Source organism: Pleurodeles waltl, chromosome 4_2 (assembly GCF_031143425.1).
Source record: "Pleurodeles waltl isolate 20211129_DDA chromosome 4_2, aPleWal1.hap1.20221129, whole genome shotgun sequence".
NCBI classification, from domain to species: Eukaryota; Metazoa; Chordata; class Amphibia; order Caudata; family Salamandridae; genus Pleurodeles; species Pleurodeles waltl.
In genome coordinates this window covers 98,388,194-98,408,182 of record NC_090443.1, presented here as the reverse complement: position 1 = coordinate 98,408,182, position 19,989 = coordinate 98,388,194, and the positions used below count along the sequence as shown (strand labels likewise).

The following is a 19,989-nucleotide window of genomic DNA, read 5'->3' as shown; positions in this document are numbered from 1 at the left end:
CCATAGTATGTAGGGTAAAGGTTAATTCCTTTCCCAGACAACCCAGGAAGGCCCTGAATCTTGTGGGCCACAAATGTATAAAATAGTCAGGAAGAAATAATGAGCTTACTAGGTTAACTAATACTGGTGGGGGTAAGGAAAAGGGAGATGGAACTTGGGGGGGGGTATGCTTTGGGAGGCAAACTTGCAATGTTGGCGTTCAGGAAAATTTAAGACAGAAAAACGGTTGGGATGCATTGACTCAAAGCAATTGCTGTTGAATCCGATATAGTGTTCAAAAGTATTCCTTTCTGGTTCTCAATTGTAGCTTCCTTTGTGTTTGTGAATGTGTCTTTATGGTCCATCAGACTTTTTCCAGGAACATTTGACTGATTAACCCCTATAGTAATTTGTATGCCCATACTTCATGAATCAGTGGCTTTTTATTTTTCCCCACTCTAGCAAGTCATGCAGATCTTTTATGATCAGCAACATGCAATTTGCCCCTCCTTCAGTAGATTCAACTTAGCCAAGAAAAGGATTTTCGCCTTCAACCCTCATTACTTGAGGAAGGAAGGCTGATTTCTTCTTTCGTCCTTCTCCAACAAACCCATTAGTCTTAGGTTTATATGCCACTGTGTTTACATCTGCCCAGTCTCTTATCACCTTGACATCGGGGCCTTATAACTGCTTCGATGCCTTCTCATTTTTTTGTAGTTTTGTGACATGTCCACTCTAAAACAACTGTGCTAGATGTGGTAGGTTGCTTAATCTTATTCTGTATTGCCTCTGATACATTTGTTATGTCAAATTTTGAGTTGAGTAAGAAGTAAAACAAAGGACCAGAAGACAAAGGGCTGTCAAGGTCGGAAGAAAAGCTCCCCTATGAAACATCTGGATCATAGTCTAAATACCCTGAAACTGCTGCAGAGGTGGAAAGGCTTTGAGGGATAGTATCCAAATCTACTTTGATAAACAGTCACCTGGAGGGCAGAGTGCGCGACTTAGAGAGATTGACAGAAAACATTTAGGTCAAAAAGCAGGAGATCGTGAATTGCAGGTGGTGCAACACCTTCTGCAGTGAATTATCAAGGTACGGGAACACAGAAAGCCCTGCCCTGCAAAGATACACCACCACCTATATACCTTTCATGAAAACACAAAGATAAATTTAGCCTACCACAATCAGCAGGTACTTTCTGTGTGACTGCAGCATCTGTATGTGCAAGTACACATCCTGCAAGACAAGGGACAGCATCCAGTCGCCATCCTTCAAAGCTAGTAACAGCTAAGCTAGGGACAGCATATTGAACTTTTATGTGTGAAGGAAGAGCTCCAGAACGTGAAGGTAGACAATGGGGTAGAGGCCCCCATCCTCCTTGGGAACAAGGAAATACTGACAGTATCAATCCTTAGTGATGTTCTGACATTGTTCAAAGTCAAAGCACACTCTTCCCCTGTGGGCCACGTGTTCATTCAAGGATACACTAAAGCAGCTTAGCTAGAGGTGCTGGAGAAAAGGAAAAGGACTGCTGCTGACCTCTACATCCCTGAGAAGCATTGTGCCCTCTGCAAAGTCGGAAAAAAATCGTATTGTGTCGCTGAACAGGCAGAGAAGCTCAGGTCTGTGAAAGGGCATGTCCCAGAAGTAACACCAGAATTTGCAATACTGCTGATGGAACAGATGTGTCTGGGAAGCACAGCCCAATGTTCGACCCATGCCCATCCTTGTTAATAGTGGTTTGTGTAGAGCTTGACTTATCACAAAAAGGAGGATGTGATCAAAGGGCATGCCCCTTAGAAATGCTTGGGCATCTCCAAAAATCAAGTGGCACACATCTATGTGAGGCAGCAGATGGTGACGGAAGATCCAATAGACCAGGTCCATATTTTAGTACTTCTTTGGTTTGCTGCATCCTGCCTATGAAGCACCACTCCTGCAAAATCCAGAAGGTGGTCAGGAAGATGAGGAACAAACGCCCACCAGATATGGTAATATCAGGCCAAAAGAACAGTCTCAGTTGAATGTAGAACCAGGCTCCCTGAAAAAGGCCTCTTATCCATGGCTTCAATCTTTTCAACTCTATCCGATAGGGAGGTGGGAAAATAATCACAACTGATTGGAAGATGAGGATGACTTTACCACTAGGCTCTGAGGAGACTGGTCTGTCATCAAGAATTTCAGAGCCCCAGAGCGGGGCAATGACTGTGAAAGCCAGTTTATCCCAGGCCACTGTCTAGAATGCATTTTTTAATAGTAACACAGGTTGTGCCAGAGGAGGTCGGCTAGAGAACTGCCAAGAGGAAATATGATTTGGCTTCTGCTATGGCAAGGGCAGCTCAAAACACTTCCACAGCTTGCACAGAACTGAAGTAAACAAAGCCACTTCTCTCAGTGAGAAGCACCGAAGAGTAGACCAAGTTCACATCAAGCAACATCTTTCGGCCACTAGGATTTTCGAGGGCCAAATAGTCTTCTGTATTGGTGCTCAAGAGAGGGAGAAGGTAGCTCACCTCACTACTGTCATTGTGATATATCATACATGACATTTGAATCGGAACTTTTGAATTGGACATTTGCCTTAGTATTCATCACAAGGAAGGAGTTTGTAAGCAGCTTCTTTCAACAACTGTTGACTCATCCACCTGGACCTGAAAAGGCTAGATAGAGTCCTCAGAAAATATGTCAGATCACTAGAAAATCAGAAGCTGGCACTGATGGTGACGAGAGTAAAACCGGCACCAGGGCCAAAAGCAGAATTGTTTTCAAAGCTTTCAGTGAAGAATTTGGTGCAGAAGCGGGGTCCAAATGTGCTGTACATTTCGTAAAGAATACTAGTACTGCCCCGGTTAAAGCTCTGATGTCAGTTGGGGACAGCGGCGGGGGCCAGGAAAGTTGGAACACATCTTGTGGCACTGGCTGTGGAGCTGGTACTAGAGTGTCCACTACAACTTCGTGGCAGATTAAAAAGTCTGGGTTGGGAAGTGGAACTGCGAGCTGAATAACCTACCTTTGTAAAGATGCTGAAAGATCGACGTGCCCCAATCTACTCAATGTATGCAACCTCCAGGATCACTTTTCACAGGAAGGAACCCGCTTGCAAGACTTACCGGTCAGAGTTAAACTGAACAGGACCCAAGGCAGCACCCAGAAGCCCAAGATGTCCTTCCTTTTGAAATGAAGTGCGAGGAGCCCCGTTCCACAGTCCATACATCTTGTGGTGTGTGTTATATTTGGGAAATAAGAGTAATATTTAAGTACAAAATAACATTACAAGAGCAAGAACTGAGCTCCAAGGTCAGAGGCAAGGAGGACATTTCTAATCGAATAGTCTCCAAAGGACTCCTTGGGTCAGAGGAAAAAACGAAACTGTGATCAGAATGTTCTCCAGGCTTTGGGGTCAGAGTCAAGAAAGAAGTTTCCGAATTGCATGGCTTTCTAAAATCTTCAAGTTACAATAGAGTCAATTACGCTGAGACATAAAGACAGAGTGATAAATCATTCCCTGAGGGTTTCTTATTCATTGTTTTAATAGGAGAACATTAGCACTTGACACGGTGGCTATACAAGGGAATAACTTCCAATGCATCACAGCCAGATACAAGATCCACCCGCATTGTTTGTCTCATTGTCTACACTATCCTCAGCTACAAAGAATCCCTGTTCACCCAAATGTGAGAGGTTTCATTTATACTTTGGTGTAAAAGTATTTGAATGCAAGTGGTCCCATGGTGCCAGCTTAAATGCTGAAACTCGCGTTTTGAGCAGCAAGTGGAAGCACCACAGATGTACACAATGCATCAAAAAGCAAAACGCCCCACCCCTCCCCTCTCCCCCTTCCCCTAACCCCTTGGAAATAAGAGACAGAAACACAACTGAGAAATCAAATCACACGTTTATTTAAATCTTTTGCATCAGTTCATAATTGCAATGCATAGTTGGAAATAATGCAATAACTCGTGTTCAGCTCTTCAACAGACCATACTAACAACGTTCTGAAGCACAGGATGAATAAGGAGAGGCAGGCCTCCCAGAGAGCACTCGAAATGGTGGCTAATTACAAAACCTCTTTGCATCCGAGCTGCATCTGCCTTCCTTTCTTGTATCACCCTCCATTTGTTGACAATCCTGCTACTGTTCACATCTCTTATTGAGTTGCAAGAAGGCTACCTCTTAAGTTGTTCCATGGAGCACTCGCTTCTGGCACTTCCCTGGAATGTTTACTATAGTCCAATGTCGGTACTTTTGAAGGAAAAGGAAGACTGAATCTCTGGTTTTTTTGGTATTGGAATCGCGTTCTTCTGAATGGCATCTACCAAAGGGGGTTGCTCATCGTATCTTAATTTGTCGGATATTAGTATGTCACACTGACAAATTAGTGACCTACCTTTGGAACATACAAAGACAGTCCTCAATTTGAGGAAGTCAAGGTGGGTTACGCGTAGGGGAATTTCAAATATTTTGTATTAGAACGTGTATTAACTATTCTGGGGCTGCTTTTTTCTACAGAATTGTTCATGTCCAGTGCAAATCTACTTTTTCAACTATTGCAATGCAAGCATACAGTTCTGCCAACATAGATCACAACAAGGACCGAAGGTCCTCCTTGCCTAACTACGCGCCATCAATTCAGACACAAACGCACACACCAATCACCCGCAGACAAACAGAAAGCAGATTTTGCTAAAACTTGATTTTTCTATCTTGCAACAAGCTCACACCCAGGCAAACTGCACACTGAGCTAAACTAAGGATTTATCTCATCAACAGTGTAGAAAAGTCACAAATTCCCACTTCACTGAACAGGGCTATTGCACGAAAAACGCCGGTAGAGTCATTCTGCAGGTACTGTACACTTGGAGATCCGTTCAGACTTGGACAGAATATAAGGAAGTCAATGGGACAATGTCTCGTTTTTTTTTTTTTTTTTTTTTTTTAAACTTTACGGGATTTTGTTGTCCTACTCAGAAATCTAGTTCGTCAGAGTCTGTGTTGCTACCTGACTTTTTGGCATTGTCTGCCTTGTGATCCCAAACAAACCGGTAATTTTCCTCGAGTTGTTGCTGCCGCTTCTTCTCCTTGTGAACTTCTTCTGTCCCATGTATCTGTGGAGGAACACAAAAACCCTGCTTAGTCAGTGGAGGGGAAGGTTTGTGAATGGATCACAACATACAATAGAGGTCTGTTAACTACTTTGCACATTTACCAATTGTATATTTTGAGAACATGTATTCAGAAAATGTTATCTTCTTTATATGTATATGTTGCGGCATTTCACGGAGTGGGTCCACTTTTGTATAATTTGTGGGACACCACTGACCCGATTATAAGACTGAAAGATGACTACAAGTGAATATGCTTTCTAATTCATCTATTTGCATTTTTGGATTCATTCAGAAATCATTTCCTATCTTGCAGCTTTTAAAATTATGAAGCAATTTAGATGCTCTACAGATATAAAAAAAAAATAGAATATACACTTTTGCATAGGTGCTAATAAATATATAATAAACTGCATAATATAAACACAAAACATTGTAAATGGAATCTCAACTCCACCTTTTATTTTCTATTTCAACAAAATCTCTCTGTGGGAGCACTTCTTTATTTTTCTGTCCTTCTATAAGAATAGTAGTTCATGTTCTTTGAAGTTTCAGCTTAATCAGGTTCTGTAGGTTTCTAAAGGTGTGATCTTACTTTATTTCGATATGTTAATCCGGGCCATTCTGGGATGGCCTGCAAGGCATCCAGAGATTGACTTGGTTCCCAGCATTTTTCAGTCTTTACATTCACTAAAGTACCAATCAAAAACGTTGCCAGCTTCCAGTATACCAGTGGCACGCAGATCTGAAAGCATCACTGGCCTAGGATGTCCACCGATCTTGCAGTCGCCTACTGCAGTGAATCCCAACCTTTTTATCGCCGCGGACCGGTAAATGTTTGATAATTTTTCCGTGGCCCGCTTGTTTTGATTTAATAATTTTAATTTAATTGTATTTAAACATGCCTTCAAGATTTGAAGACCTCGGGCGGCCCGGTGCCGATTGATCCGCGGACAGGCACCGGTCCGCGGCCCAGGGTTTGGGGAACACTGGCCTACTGAACACAGACTAGAGATGTTTTACAGCTACACAGCCAAAGAGTTCCTAATTTTTATCTCCGGCCAACCTTGTCTCTCACTTTAGTCCAGGCTAGGTGAACTGCCTTCGATCGCATCTTCTTTACTTGTCACCATGTAATTTGTGCATTTCTGTTGTATGCTAATGTCCAGTGTGGGGGCAAAGTGCCAAAAAGTTAAATCTGCTCTTTACAAAAAGGCCTTTTAAAGTATACCAGTTTATTCTATTTTAAGATGACAGACGAAGATGTAAGCACTAGTCCACTCAAGTACCGACGTGTGCAGCTCCGTCTATGCTGCTGACCTCTCAATATCCGTAAAACTCCTTGAGGCTGTACAGCACTTCAAATCTTCTTACAGGCATGCACATCTTCACCACATGATGCTCCTCTTAAATAAATTAAAACACAAACCAGTTTTGATTTTAATGAACATACCCCTCTGCCAGCTTTCAAACTTGTTCCCGGAGAATTTGTATTTGCTCCCTTCGTGTGCAAGCTATTACCAGCAGAAAACGTACCTTGCCATATTCGTCTTCTCGCATTGCCATTTACTTGCTTTTTCTTCCTGGCCACCTCCACCAATTCCATTCAAGGATTGCAAATCCTGTTGCCGCGTGACTCACAGTCTGTTCTTATTGTTGATGGAACACTGGATGACAATGAGCAGGATACAAACCCACTATGGGCCCGCTGTTTCAAAGGCCTAATCCACACCTTCATACGTGAATTACAGAGTGGAATGAGAGAGGAAGCGACTGGAGAAGAGTAAAGGCAACAAGGCTTCCTCCCCCTGTGGTTCACAGTGTCAGTGGAGCCATATCAGCATGGAGGGGTGAATTCCCCTCGGCTCCAGAGTTCCCTCTGCTCTACCACAAGAAGGGAAGAAGCCTGGCAGAGCAGACGGAGATCTGACTTCACCCTCCCTTCGCACTCCTGCTGTCCACGGTGGACAGCTACTGCCGTGGCACTGCACACAGCAGCACTTGCTAAAAGTGCACCACAACTGCTATGGCACAAATGCTCCAACGCGTATCAGCGCGGTTTTAAAACCCATAAGACTCCCAGAAAGCCATTTTACTTTTTAAATTAGAACACGCAAACACCATGGAACGGAATATTCTAACAGCCTTAAAGCCTGCCATAGCAGACCACACTGGCCACTAAACTCCCAGTCTCTTGTTATAGGCTCTTGCCTCTGGCCTAAAACACTAGAGCGGGTCTCTAATGTCCAGTATAGCCTACGACAATGGGATAAAAGGCTATATTACAGCAATGGAAAACTGAGCGCTCTAATGAGCAACCTGGAGTTAGCTTAGTGCCAGCTGGACTTGTATAGACCTTTGTCTCCAGCATTTCAAGATTTGTTTTTTTCTCCTTTTTTTATTTACAACACCCTGCTCTCAGACCATGGAATGAAGCATTGCAGTCCTTTTATCCTCATGCTGTACAGGTTGTTAAAGAACCTCTCCCTTGTTACAGGCCGTTGCCAGCAGCTGGGGCCTAAAACATGGTTTCATACTCTGTAAACATCATAACATTTGAATGTTGAGAGCTCCACTGAAGACAATAGAGCAGGAGCAGACTATTCAAGCTGGTCTAGGCCCCCTGTGCAATACTGCAATATCCGAATCCACAGCCTCTCTATTTCCCTGCCTCTCCAGAACATGAGGATTAGGCAGGGGAAAGAGAGGCAGAGCCTGTGTAGGAGAGCAAACAACAGCCCCCCACTCCTGATGCTTACAGTGTCACTGGAGCCTCGGAAGGAGAGTGGTGTGAATTCTGCTCAGCTTCCATCTTCATCGGCTCTGTCAAATGATGAAAGTTTAGGAGAGCCCAAGGAGTAAAGGGATAATTGTTACCCACTTTCACAGCTCCTGCTGAGTGTGGAGGTATCGGTAACAGCCAGATACACAGTAAAAGCTCTGAAATCTCTAAAGTCACAGAGGTGCGAGGGGATGTAATCCCCCTGCATTTCCTAGGAGGCTTTTTTTCCAATTAGAACATTCAGTCCTCATCGGGTGGGATGGTACAATAGCCTTAAAGCCCACCATAGTAGATTATACCACCCATTAAAGGCCTGATCCCTTGCTAAAAGGCTGGAGTGGGTCTTCAATTGCTGGAATAGCCCACTACAGCAGATTATAGTACACCTCCCTGTAGTGGGTCAAACTGCTGCAGGTACAGCAGTCCACTGCATGTGATCCAGGTCCACAGATTTTATCAATTGTTAAAGGAATAGGACTATAGTTCATGGACTGACAATGATAGCTGGATTCTGCATGCTTACAGTGGACACTGGGAACACTATTTGAATGGTGGTCCATCACAGACACTAGAGGAAGGACAATGAGGAAGACTGGAGTGAACAGCACAGAAGTAGCAGCAGAGTGGAGATGCAGAAAAGTCAGTAAAGAGGTGTTGAGTAGAGCACTAGCCAAGCCACTAGATGGGCCACCAGACATACAGACAGACCGCTCCCAGCAGGGCCCTAGTAAGCCCGCTTCCAACAGGGTCCCAGACAGTCTGCTCCCAGCAGGGCTCCAGACAGTGAGGCAGGGCTCTGAGACTGTGGTGAAACAATCCACTTCAAGCAGCCATTTACTAGTGGACTCGCTTGGTTTCTCAAGACACTGCTCTACTTAAATCTCCTTGATTCCTGTAAACCCGAAGAAAGCGGTATCACTTTACAGAAGGCTTACACAAAGTGATTTACTCAGGATGGAGTTTCAGATCCCAATATGTGCAATACACCCCCAGATTACTCCACACAGGAGAGGATTAAGAATGTCTCACCATAAACACACATCTGTCAAGAAGGATTAGAGCACCTGCAGACCACACCCTGGATATATCAAGAGCCGCCCAAGACTGCGGGAAGACTCTTACAAAAGGCTATGCATTAGAAGGAATTTTAGTGACGGGTTCTTTCAGGAAAAGTCTGGACAGCAGGGTAGTCAATTAGGTATGAATAAAGCCTTATGGCTGTACTAACTAGTGATGGTCCGACAATACCGATAGGCGAGTCAGGCAGAAAAGCGTGCCCAACATAAGTGGTCACTATCATGGAGCCTCACAAAAGGCCAGGCAGCTTGTGATATAAGACCTCTCCGCCAGCAGCAACTACTAGTCCCACGGATCCCATAAATTCGGGTCCTAGTCTGCATGCTATCTTAATCCTAAAATTGTGGGAGAAGCATTTGGGCTCAGAAAAGTCAGACCTCTGGGGGCAATCTTACAATCTTGACATCTAGTTACCAAAAGCTGTTACTTTCTATATGATTTTACATGGACGTTAGGACATCCTGGGAGTGCTACGAAACCAGGATACTTGTTTATGAAATATATTCCCGACGATCTCACCTCCTTGTTGCGATGTAGTTATGCAAACTTCTGTAATACTCTCTTTGGTCATTCAGAACCATTATTTGTATCCAGATAGGTCAAAAAGCATATTGTCTAACCTAAGAGCAGAGACCTATATATACCAACATTGAGAACTATGTGATTTTACTGATCTTTCTCCAACTGAAAAATAAAATTCACGCTCAATCAACCTCTGAAATGTTCACATCTAGTTTGTGTGTCAGCTTACAGAAGCTAGTAATCTAAAAAAAAAAAAGCGAATGTGTCGAAAGATGATATAGCTTGTGGCCAGACATCACACATGTCTAATGTGGACTAATCTTCCTCTGATTAATTGGCTTGTGAACTAGCATATGTGAAATCAATTTCCAGGCCCTGGACTGGCTGCTGTCACAAGATGCTGTTGACAAAAACAATATTAAGATTTGTTTAAAGCATGCTTACCAAAATATTAAAAAAGATGTCTTTCAAGCTTTTGGTGTCCTCCTCTGACAGCCAGTGTGTCTCGTCATCATCATTAAATGCCCCTGTTGTTAGAATCTTGATTTCGATTTTCCCTGCATGTCGCCGAAAGAGAGAGAAGACAGACTAAGGTTAGTGTAATAAGCATCAATGCAGTGTAATAAGACCTATAAAGTGGAGATCGGTAGCCATGGATTTAGCATGAAAAAAATAAGTGGGAACCTGTCAGCGTAATGTCTAAATGAGGTGAAAACATTTGACTGGCCAAGGATGGCCTTTGCAGAATGACAAAAGAGAAAAAGCATTTACTTGCAAGGTCTGCGTTAAAAAAAAAAGAAAACCCACTGACATATCAGAAGTCTTTTTGGTTGAATATGGAAAAGCTTGCCTCCCTTGATTTGCTGGAAAATACTAGCAGTAACTCTAAGGCATACTTTGAGCCCCGGGGCAGCCAGACAACCCTGCAGGTATATTACATATAGCTCCTTACCATACCCACCAGCTTTCCACACAGGCCACTAACTTTGCACATGATCACCTGTGCGAGTTCCTCACACTGTCCACCAGTGTTGGCTCTTCAGCTGCATCAAGTGCCAACTTAAGGGCCATAGATGGCATTTTTAATCCTTCCCTCAGTGCAGGCTTCTCACAAGGCTTGTTACTGACATACTTCCACAGTACACTGAAGTGCCAGCCAGCCTCTGAAACGCTGCAGTGTTCCAGCTTTTCCTACTGCCCACCTGTTACACCTTTCCACGCTGCTCACCACTGCCATCACCCAACAATAACTTAAAAGTGACTAAATCTGCTATCACTCCATGTCCCTTAAAGCCATGGTGCTTACATTGAGAGAGGCTATTAGGGCACCAAATGTGAGAACTTGAAAACAAAGGATGGAAGACCGCCAAATCATATGGCTACTGAAATAATGGGCAGAACAATGGCAACCTGGGTCCTATGAAGAAGAGGGTATGCCACCAAACAGCTGTGACAACTCAGTGAGAGAATGCCTGTGGGTTATACAAAGTTTTACCACATACTGTCCAGCTTCACCTTGGGGTAACTACTGACAAGTAAAAGCAAGTGGAACAACCTTTGTTGATATTCTCAAAAGATAGGTAGAACTAGGTATGTCAAATTTGCTTCCTGTGCTAAACTCCCACTCTGTGCTAGAACCTGGAATGTACAGCGCATGTTACACGAAACTAACACATTCACCAGACTAGTCCAGAAGTAAGAAATTGTACCAGGAAAGGCCACCACAACCGCAGTAGCAAGCAAAGCAAGCCAAGTGAATGAAGATGCTCAGCATGTGTGTGTTGTTTCTTATTCAGCCACTGCCACAGCACCCCAAAAAGCATGAAGGCGCAGCTATTTTATTTTAGTTCTCAGTTCAAGCAGACCCCAAAGGGAGGTGAGGGGCCTGCACCAGAGAATGTGGGTACCTTCTGCCTTGAGTCCTTCCTTCTCTAGCAGGTCTTTCACCACGTTTTCAATGTGTCTGAGCTGTGGGTTTTCATGGCTCATCTCGCGAACTTTCATCTCCTTCTGTAGACGGCTGCCGGGCTTCACCTTCGTTACCCGGACTTTGACGCGGGCATCTGAGTCTTCATCTGCAGCAACAGATATTGATGAGATGGCCATACTTTGTCCAGGTCTAACATGCTACACCCATAACTTGAATCATAGCAAGGACAATGGATGAAAACCAACTTCATCAACATAACAATGCAACGAGGGAAGGGAGGGTTAAGTATCATGACATTGCAAATCTTGTTCAAACTAACCCTCTAGGAACTGTATTACTTTTCTTTATTCAACAAGATGATGACATGTCTCCTCACAGGAATGAGGGCAGTTTGGGACCTTCACAATCAACTACAGCACTTAGTGGTAGAAAAAACAGCTGACACAAAAAAGTCACAGTTGATAACTCTGAACCGGATACTGTATAGAGATGATGCTATTGAGTCCTAATTTCTAAAAACACCATGGTAGGACACAGTCCTCAAGCGAGCATAGGCTGCACTCCAAACAAGCGGCTACACAAAATTCAGCAAGGGTGGATGCTGACCAATTCTTTGTCTCCCTTTTGTGGAATGAATTCTGAAGTTAGCCTTTCTACAACACGGACTATTGTGCATAAACTCATCAGACACGTTGAGAAGTACATTTAATCTTAATATTAGAATTCTAAGCCATAAAAAAAAATCACGAGCCTCTCAAAGCATAGAAAAACATAATACTTAAGATTTAACGCTGTTCAAGGACTGTTTTGGTAGTGGAGAGATATTAGGAAAAAAAATTAAAGGGAAGCAGCGTGGTTCAAATGAAAATCTGGTAGTCTGAAACACAACGAGAATGGATTTGAAGAACCGCTTTATTTTTACAAAGCTGTTTGCAATAAACAGCATGATTTGTAGATGCTATGTTCACATTATAACTGAGTAATCAGCATTTCAGGGTCAATTACATCATGGTTACTTATGAAATGGACCAAATGGAGACCTCTGGGCATTAGCAAAACCAATTTTAAATTTGATTTCTTGCAGGGTGTATGACTAGAAGAGATGCCCTTTTCAGCTCACAAGGGACCCATTTAGGACATAAGCTTCAACAAGCATTTGCAATGCAACGGGTCTCACTTTTGCTCGAGTTATAGCGTTGTAAATTCCTAAATGGACTTTTCTTGCCACATAAATTGAAAATGTAAAGTAAGACAGTTGAGATAAGCGAGACAATTCAAAGCACCTCGCCCGCCATGAGCGTGAGAACAAAGGAGACACAAAAAAAGAAAAAGAAGTTTGCTCACAGCCAAACATATTGGCAAATGTGCAATTATTTATGTAACAGGTCGATGGCCAAAGCGGTAACAAGACTGCCCAAAGGAGGGACAAACAAAACATTTACTAATTATAACAAAGGATTTTTGAAAGGCAAGCACACGAATGAGTGAAAGTGATGGCTGTGAGGTGGGCGTGGTTAAAAGAGCACATTGATACCAAAATGTCGGAAAAACAGTGCTTGCGCGCTACTATGCTTGATCTAAGAACGAGTGCGGTCTCTAGTGATAAGCATTAACTGCTTGCAGGGGAACTACCAACTTGTACTAAAAGGAAACTGTAAATTTACTTTAATAATGCTCTGAAAAGAAAGAATGGAAACTTTGTAATGCATTGGGCACAGGATTGTTTCTGATACAACCATTTTCTGTTTTATGAAAATCGTTAGTTAAGTCATTAAGCCATAAGGGCCTGTTAAAGGTAAATAAATGCTTGTTTTTTTTACTCACATGTATATTTACTACTATACCGCTCGGTATCTACACTTTTTTTCTATTCATCATTGCAAACAGTCTCCACCCTGTCAAATCAGGGGGCACAGCCTCTTACAACAAGCCTTCTGAATGTAAAGTTACCATTAGTTACTATACAAAACGTAGGTTGCGATCTCTGCCACCATTGCCGACCTTTCCCTTTGGGGAAAGTACAGGGAAAATGATTAATGTTTACTGTTCTTAAAAAAAATTAAAAAAAAGTAAGATATAATGTAAACTAATTTTAAATATTTCGTTTTAACCTACAACTAATAAAATAAAAATGTGCAGCATGTTAGTCAAATTATTTGTTTATAATGTAAATTACATTAATGTATAAATGTTAACACATTAATTAAAATCTCACCCACACTAACATTTTTATTTGTATTCAATATGTAGTATATTTTGTTAAAATATTGTGTTGTTTAGTTTCATTTTTAAAACTTTTTTTTTTAAATGTAATGTTTTAATTAGTTTTGTTAACTATTAAAATAAACAAATTATTTAATAATTATATATAATTTAACAATCATGCACTCACAATCACATGTTGAAATAATTGATTTTTTTTAAATATTAGCTCCCATGGGGTGTTATTTTATTTACATACCTCCATTTTTAGGTCTCGGCTTTAGACGGCGCGCATTGGCTGTCTAGAGAGAGAGAGATCTATTGCTTTGGGCTTCAGCCCGCTCATAGGCTTCCCATTGGCTGGCACCATCGTCACTCCATTTGTCATACTCCTCATTTTTAAAGGCATGCATGCATCATGGCTCTTCTGGTGTTTAGCCGTCCCCGATAGCACCGCCTAACTTTTTATTAACCATTTTGGAGTGCACATTTGCAAGGTAGTTTATGAACTACTTTTTTAGTTCTTTATGAGGGTAGTCAAACAGATCTCGCACAAATTAATCTCCAGCCCTCAGGTTCACTTCTCGCCAATTACCTCTAGGGGATATATGGCACGCATTGCTTCTTGCGGTCTGACTTCCGTTGCTCGCCACAATCCAACATTGTGATCCCCACGGACCTACAAGAAATTCGCAGCACTGCCACACTGCACAGTGCCTGCTCATTTGGTCCGGTGTTGAGCGCAGCTTTCACCGACCCCTGTTCCCTTGGCTATGGCACCTGATGACAGTGCTGATCCCATCCCATACGGAGCTGGATCGGCTGTGCCGTGCACTGCTGGTTGGGGGCTGCGATCCTGCACTATTGTGGCTGTTCGGGACATTCTGACATGCCCTGATTTAAAGATCCTGCAACCATCTTGACCGGGAATGCTCCATTTCCTCAATGGCTAAAAAAAACCAATACCAATGACAACGCCAATATATATCTCAGATTGCTGTGACCAATTGGCATTGCCAAAGCTGGTTTGCTCTGAGAATCTGTTGCAGTACTTGTGATTGGCCATGTGGTATCTGACTTACAACAAGCCTGGGCCGGAGTACATTTACACCCGTTTTGACTCCTTTAGGTCCGTAGTAAATAAATAAGTTACTTACCTGTAACTCCTGTTATCCAGTATTTGTATCTTTCACAGATTCACATGCTTGAATCATTCCCTGTCGTCGAAGTGGGAGTCCAGTGGTACTATGTTATAGCAGTATGTAAACTATCATATGCAATAATGGCACGAGGCTATCAGTTTACTAGCCTATCTATGTCCTTTTTAAAAATAAAGGACCAATCTTGAACAATGACCAATCAAGTGCTGGCACCCTCTAGAACACCCCCAAGAGAGGCTGAGTCCCTCAAATTTTCGAGCACAGGTTAGAATGCTATCCTTAGTCATAAGGGGAGCCTCTCAGGGGAGGAGGGTGGGTCTCATGTGAACCTATATACTGGATAACTGCAGTTACAGGTAAGTAACTCATTTTCTTACCTTATCCAGTATTGGATCTTTCATAGATGCACATGCTTGAATCAGAATAGCAAGCAGAATTGTAGGTAACTTGAGTACCTTTAGAGGATGGTGGGTAACAGATTACAATAAAAATAAAAAAAATACTCAATCGGTTTCTTCAGAGAGAGAGATATATATATATATATATATATATATATATATATAAAAGCATAGAAATAAATCTCAAGCATTCATATATAATATAATACCTTTAGATAAAGGAAACCAAAACCTGTTTAGTACAATAAAATAGGTATCTATACAGTAATCTGATAAGCTTTTAAAATTAATATGAGTAGAACACCTCTACTGAAAGAGGCTCACCTTATTGGAATAGATGGTGTAACACAGCTTATTCCACTGCTGCGTCGCTGTACTGCGTTGATTCGAGGCAGCAGTGCTGTGTGAATAAATGGTGCTCTTTCATGTCGCAACACTGCATATCTTCTTCAGTCATGTGCCTGCAAACAGAGCAGCAGAAGTGGATCTGTTCTTGTTGAGTGTGCTTTAGCTCTTCTTGTTAGAGGTTTGCTTGCTTTGCAGTGGCAAAACTGAATTGTTGCTGAAATCCATCAAGCTATTGTAGCTACAGTCCCGGCAGTCTCATGATGGTTTTTGCCCATATGAGACTATCAGTTGATCAGTCTTGTGAGTATGTTTGGTACGATGAAGGTAACATTTGAGGCATTGTTTATTGTCCAACGTGTGGAGAGTCCTTTCAGCTGGTGTGGATGGATTGGGAAGAAATGTTCTCAGAATTGTCGGTTTATTGAGATAAAATTGAGAAAAAAACCTTTGGAATGAACTTTGGGTTTATTCTGAGAAGTACAAACTCATCTTTGAAATGTAGGAAAGGTTCTTGTGTAGTGAAGGCTTGAATTTCACTAACCCATCTGGTAGACGTGAATGCGTGTAACAGAGCGACTTTCCATGTGAGGAACTTTAGTTGAACGGAGGCTTCATCAATTGAGAGAGGTCCACATTAAGATGCCATTCTGGGAGGTGGTTGGGGGGGGGTGGGGGGGGAGGGGGGGTTGTACTGGTGGAAAAGCTCTGAACAAGCCCTTCATGAATTGCTTAGTGAGTCTAGGAACATCAATAGAGTTCCTGCAGATTGCCTGTAACTCGAAATTGCTGCCATGTGGATTTTTACAGAAGCACGTGCAAGGCTGCATTTGGCAAAACCTGTTCAGCAGAGGCTTTAAAAGGGTGCAAATCATTTTGATGACACCAGAAACAGAATTGCTTCCATTTTCACATGCACGTCTTATTTGTGCTGTCTGCTCTCGCTTTAGATAGGATGTCTCTGCATTCTTGAGTGATGTTCAATTCTCTAAATTAATATAATTCAGGAGCCATGCATGTAAATGCAGAGATGCTGGTTCTGGGTGTAATATTTGGCCCTGGTTCATCGACAAGAGTGCTCAAATCTTTGGAAGGCCTATCAGTTTGGTTTTGGACATGAGAATGAGTTCTGTGTACCAGTGCTGCCTGGGCTACTTGGGAGCGATGAGAATAAGGTGACAGTTCTCTGCCTTCATCTTGTTGAGGACTTTGGGGATCAGTGGGAAGGGGGAAAAGAGTATGCATAAATCCCAGACCATTGCATCTAAAGGGCATTCCCTCACGACCCCGGGAGTGGGTATCCACTGGCGTAAAACTGGTATTTGGCATTGCTGTCTGTGGCGAAGAGATCCAGTTTTCCCCACTGTGATTTTTTTTTGTCCTGCTGGGTTTGGTCCAGCTCCCATTCATGACAACTATCTTTGGCCCTGCTGAGGATGTCAGCTTTAGTGTTGTATACTCGTGAGACGTGTTCGGCTTTCGGGGATATGTTGTGGGTCATTAGCCAAACCCATAGCGCTTGGGCTTCGGGAGAGAGTAGTAAGGATTTGGTGCCTCCCTGTTTGTTTGGTCATGTTGTGCATGTGGACAAGCACGGAAGATCCTGCTATCCGTGGGAGAAAGACTTGCAGGGTGTTGCTGTGCATATTCTGCGGACGTGCTGACCATTTCCCGTGGATTTGCAGGTCTTGTAAGTGGCCTTCCCAGCCATCCATTGAAGTATCCTTCGTAATGACGAAATCGGGAACCAATAGTAAAAATGTGAGGCCTTGAGACAGATTAGGCTTGTGAGACCACCACTGTAGCGTCTCTCATCTTCGGGGTGATGGATAACAAGTCTTCGAAGATGCCTTGAGAGTGGATCCATTGGAGCTGCAGTTCCTCTTCTAATGGCCTCATCTTGAAGAGAATGACTGGGACTAGGTCAATTGCAGGAGAGATCATGCCCAGGAGTGGCTTGAACAATCTCACTGAAACATACTTTTTTCTTGATATTTTGTGGGCCAAGACTGTTAGTCTCTGCTGCCTCTCCTGTGAAAGGTAGGCTTTGTTCTGTACTGTCTCCAGAAAGCCCCCCCATACTTTGAGTGGGAGTGGTTGAGGACTTTAGCCTGTTCACTGTGAAGACCCAGTCTGCGAAAATGTAAGAGGCATGCTTTCATGGCTTTTACCGCTTGTTGTGGGGTTGAAGCTCTTAGCAGCCAGTTGTCTAAGTAAGGGAATACCAGATGACCAGAGCCAAACACTTGGTAAAATTATGAGGGGGTGACTTGAGACTGAAAGGGGGTCTGAATTAATAATGGGTACTAGGTACTGTGAAACAGAGGTATCTGCAGTGCTTGGGATGGATGGGAATATGAAAGTATACATTTTCCAGGTCTAGAGATGTCCTGTAGTTCCTGCTGTTCAGTAGGTGAAGGATGTCGAAGAGAGTATTCTTTCGAAAGGATTGTTTGCAGAGAAATTTGTTTAGCTTCCTGAGATCTAGGATAGGACTCTATGCCCTTGATTTCTAATGTATAAGGAAGATACGGTAGTGTAATCCCTTGCCTCTCTGAGAAATTAAAACGTTATCTATTGCTCCCTTGGAAAGCATAAGGCACCCTTGGTGGGTTGCTTGGTGGTTTCTCTGTAAACTCCAAGGCATGGCCATAGGTGAGTAGATCCAATACCCATTTGTCTGATGTGATACTCTCCCAATGACAGAGATGGTTGGAGATGTTTGCACCTATGGGGTGATAAGAGGGTGCAGTAGATGGTACCTGAATTAGGTTATTGCTTGCGCACTGTGTCTCTGGCTTGATGTGATGACTTTCGGAGTGCTCCTTGTTAAGAGAAACCCGCTGTAGATGATTGGCGGTATGGCTGTTGCTGAAATGTTGACTTGTACTGGGGTTGATAGGGCTGGTACTGCTGTGAGCGCTGGTATGTTCCTCTTGAGTGCCTTGAAAGGGCAACTTCCTGTACTGCAGGCTTCAGAGGGATTTAGCAGTATCAGTAGCTGTCTTAATGGCATGTACAGCCTCATCGACATGTTTGCCAAAAAGTGTGCCCCCATCATACGCCATATCCAGTATTTTTGATTGAATCTCAGGTCTAAATAAGATCGCTTTAGCCACCCCTGGTGTCGTAAGACAGCTGCGCCTGCAAGCTGTCTGAAGCCTGTGGAAGCACAGTCAATCTCGCAAGACGCACACTGGTCTTCCTGCAGGATCATTTTTGCTTTAGGCTTTCGATTGTGTGGGATGAGGTAAATTATGTCTGACCACATCTGTCAGTCATAGCGGCCCAGAATGGCTAAGAAATTGGAAGCTCTGACGGTGATCTCTGACTTGGTGGAAAATCTTTTGTCTATAGTGTCTAGGTGATATCTGTCTTTATCTGGTGGTACTGATATTGAAGCAGACAGGTTTTTTAATCTTCTCTGAGCCACTTGAGCAATGACAGTCTGGTCTGGGATCTCTGTCTGGCATGCAGGGAAATCCTCTGGTGCTCTGTATTTTTTTCAAAGCACAGCAGAACAGCTGCCTCTGTAGTGGGATTTTTCATAATTTTGATACCCTCCTGCCAGATATAATCAATGATGGGTATTGACTGACCCAATTTTCTTGCCTGGTCTTTAAAATCATAAAGAAAGCAGTCAGACTGCTGAACCGCTACAGGAAGATGGAATCTGGCTGCTGCCATCTCCATAAGGTTGTGAAATCCTCCAATGTCTTCTGGAGGTGAATCAACTAGTTATTGTGGAGGTGGAGACGGTGTGGAAATGACAATCGTCCCAATCATCCGGTGGAGGTTGAGGGTCTGCGATTTCGCCTTCCTTTCTGTCATTGTCATCAGAGGACGATGGGTCTGCCCATGGTGGTGGAGGTATATGGATTGGAGGTGTCAGACTGGGGTGGCAGATGGAGGAATGTTTGTTGGTGAAACAGGTAGTGGCAGTGTTAGTGGAGGGAAACACGTTCTATAATCAGATAGCATAGCCTGAAGATCCTGTACAAAAGAGAGGCATAAAAAAAATCATCCTGTCACTGCGAAGAGTCAGGATAGTATCTGAAATGGTCTGAATGCCTCTGTGCAGAGGGCTAATGATAATAACCCAGGAAAAACGTTCTCTCCTAATAACAGTCACCTTCCTCTTCTAGGCATTTGCCACAGAGTTTAGAGGGGCTGTGAGCTGGTCTGAAAGGGCCCTCCTCCTCCGAATCATCAATGTCCAATAGATGACTTGGAATTAAAGAAGATATATTAGTTGATGAAGAAATCCCAGGTCTTAAGGATGCTTCTGTTAGTTTTGTAATTTTTATCATTGTCAACGGTGGTGTAGTCAGTGCTTTCTCTGTTGTCGATGGGGTAGTCGTCGACAAGGTCTTGGTTGACAGTGCTTTCGTTGCCAGGGTTGATGTCGATGTAGTCATCAATGAGGTAGCTGACTGAGGCTTGGTCGATGAGATCCTCATCCACCAGGGCATAGCTGTGCCCTCTCATCTC

The 19,989-nt window shown here is 43.1% G+C and overlaps 1 protein-coding gene across 4 annotated transcripts in view; it reads right to left on the bottom strand.

The window, feature by feature from the left end:
• Window positions 1-3,856: 3,856 nt before the first annotated feature.
• Window positions 3,857-19,989, bottom strand: part of OS9 (OS9 endoplasmic reticulum lectin) — a 171,891-nt gene continuing 155,758 nt past the window's right edge. For all 4 annotated transcript variants that reach the window (XM_069230849.1, XM_069230851.1, XM_069230848.1 and 1 more), the window contains 3 exons: window positions 11,371-11,538; window positions 9,908-10,020; window positions 3,857-5,085 (listed from right to left, as the gene is read on the bottom strand). In XM_069230849.1, the coding sequence (XP_069086950.1) occupies window positions 4,945-5,085; window positions 9,908-10,020; window positions 11,371-11,538 (422 nt within the window). In that variant the 3' untranslated portion in view covers window positions 3,857-4,944. The remainder of the gene's footprint in view (window positions 5,086-9,907; window positions 10,021-11,370; window positions 11,539-19,989) is intronic.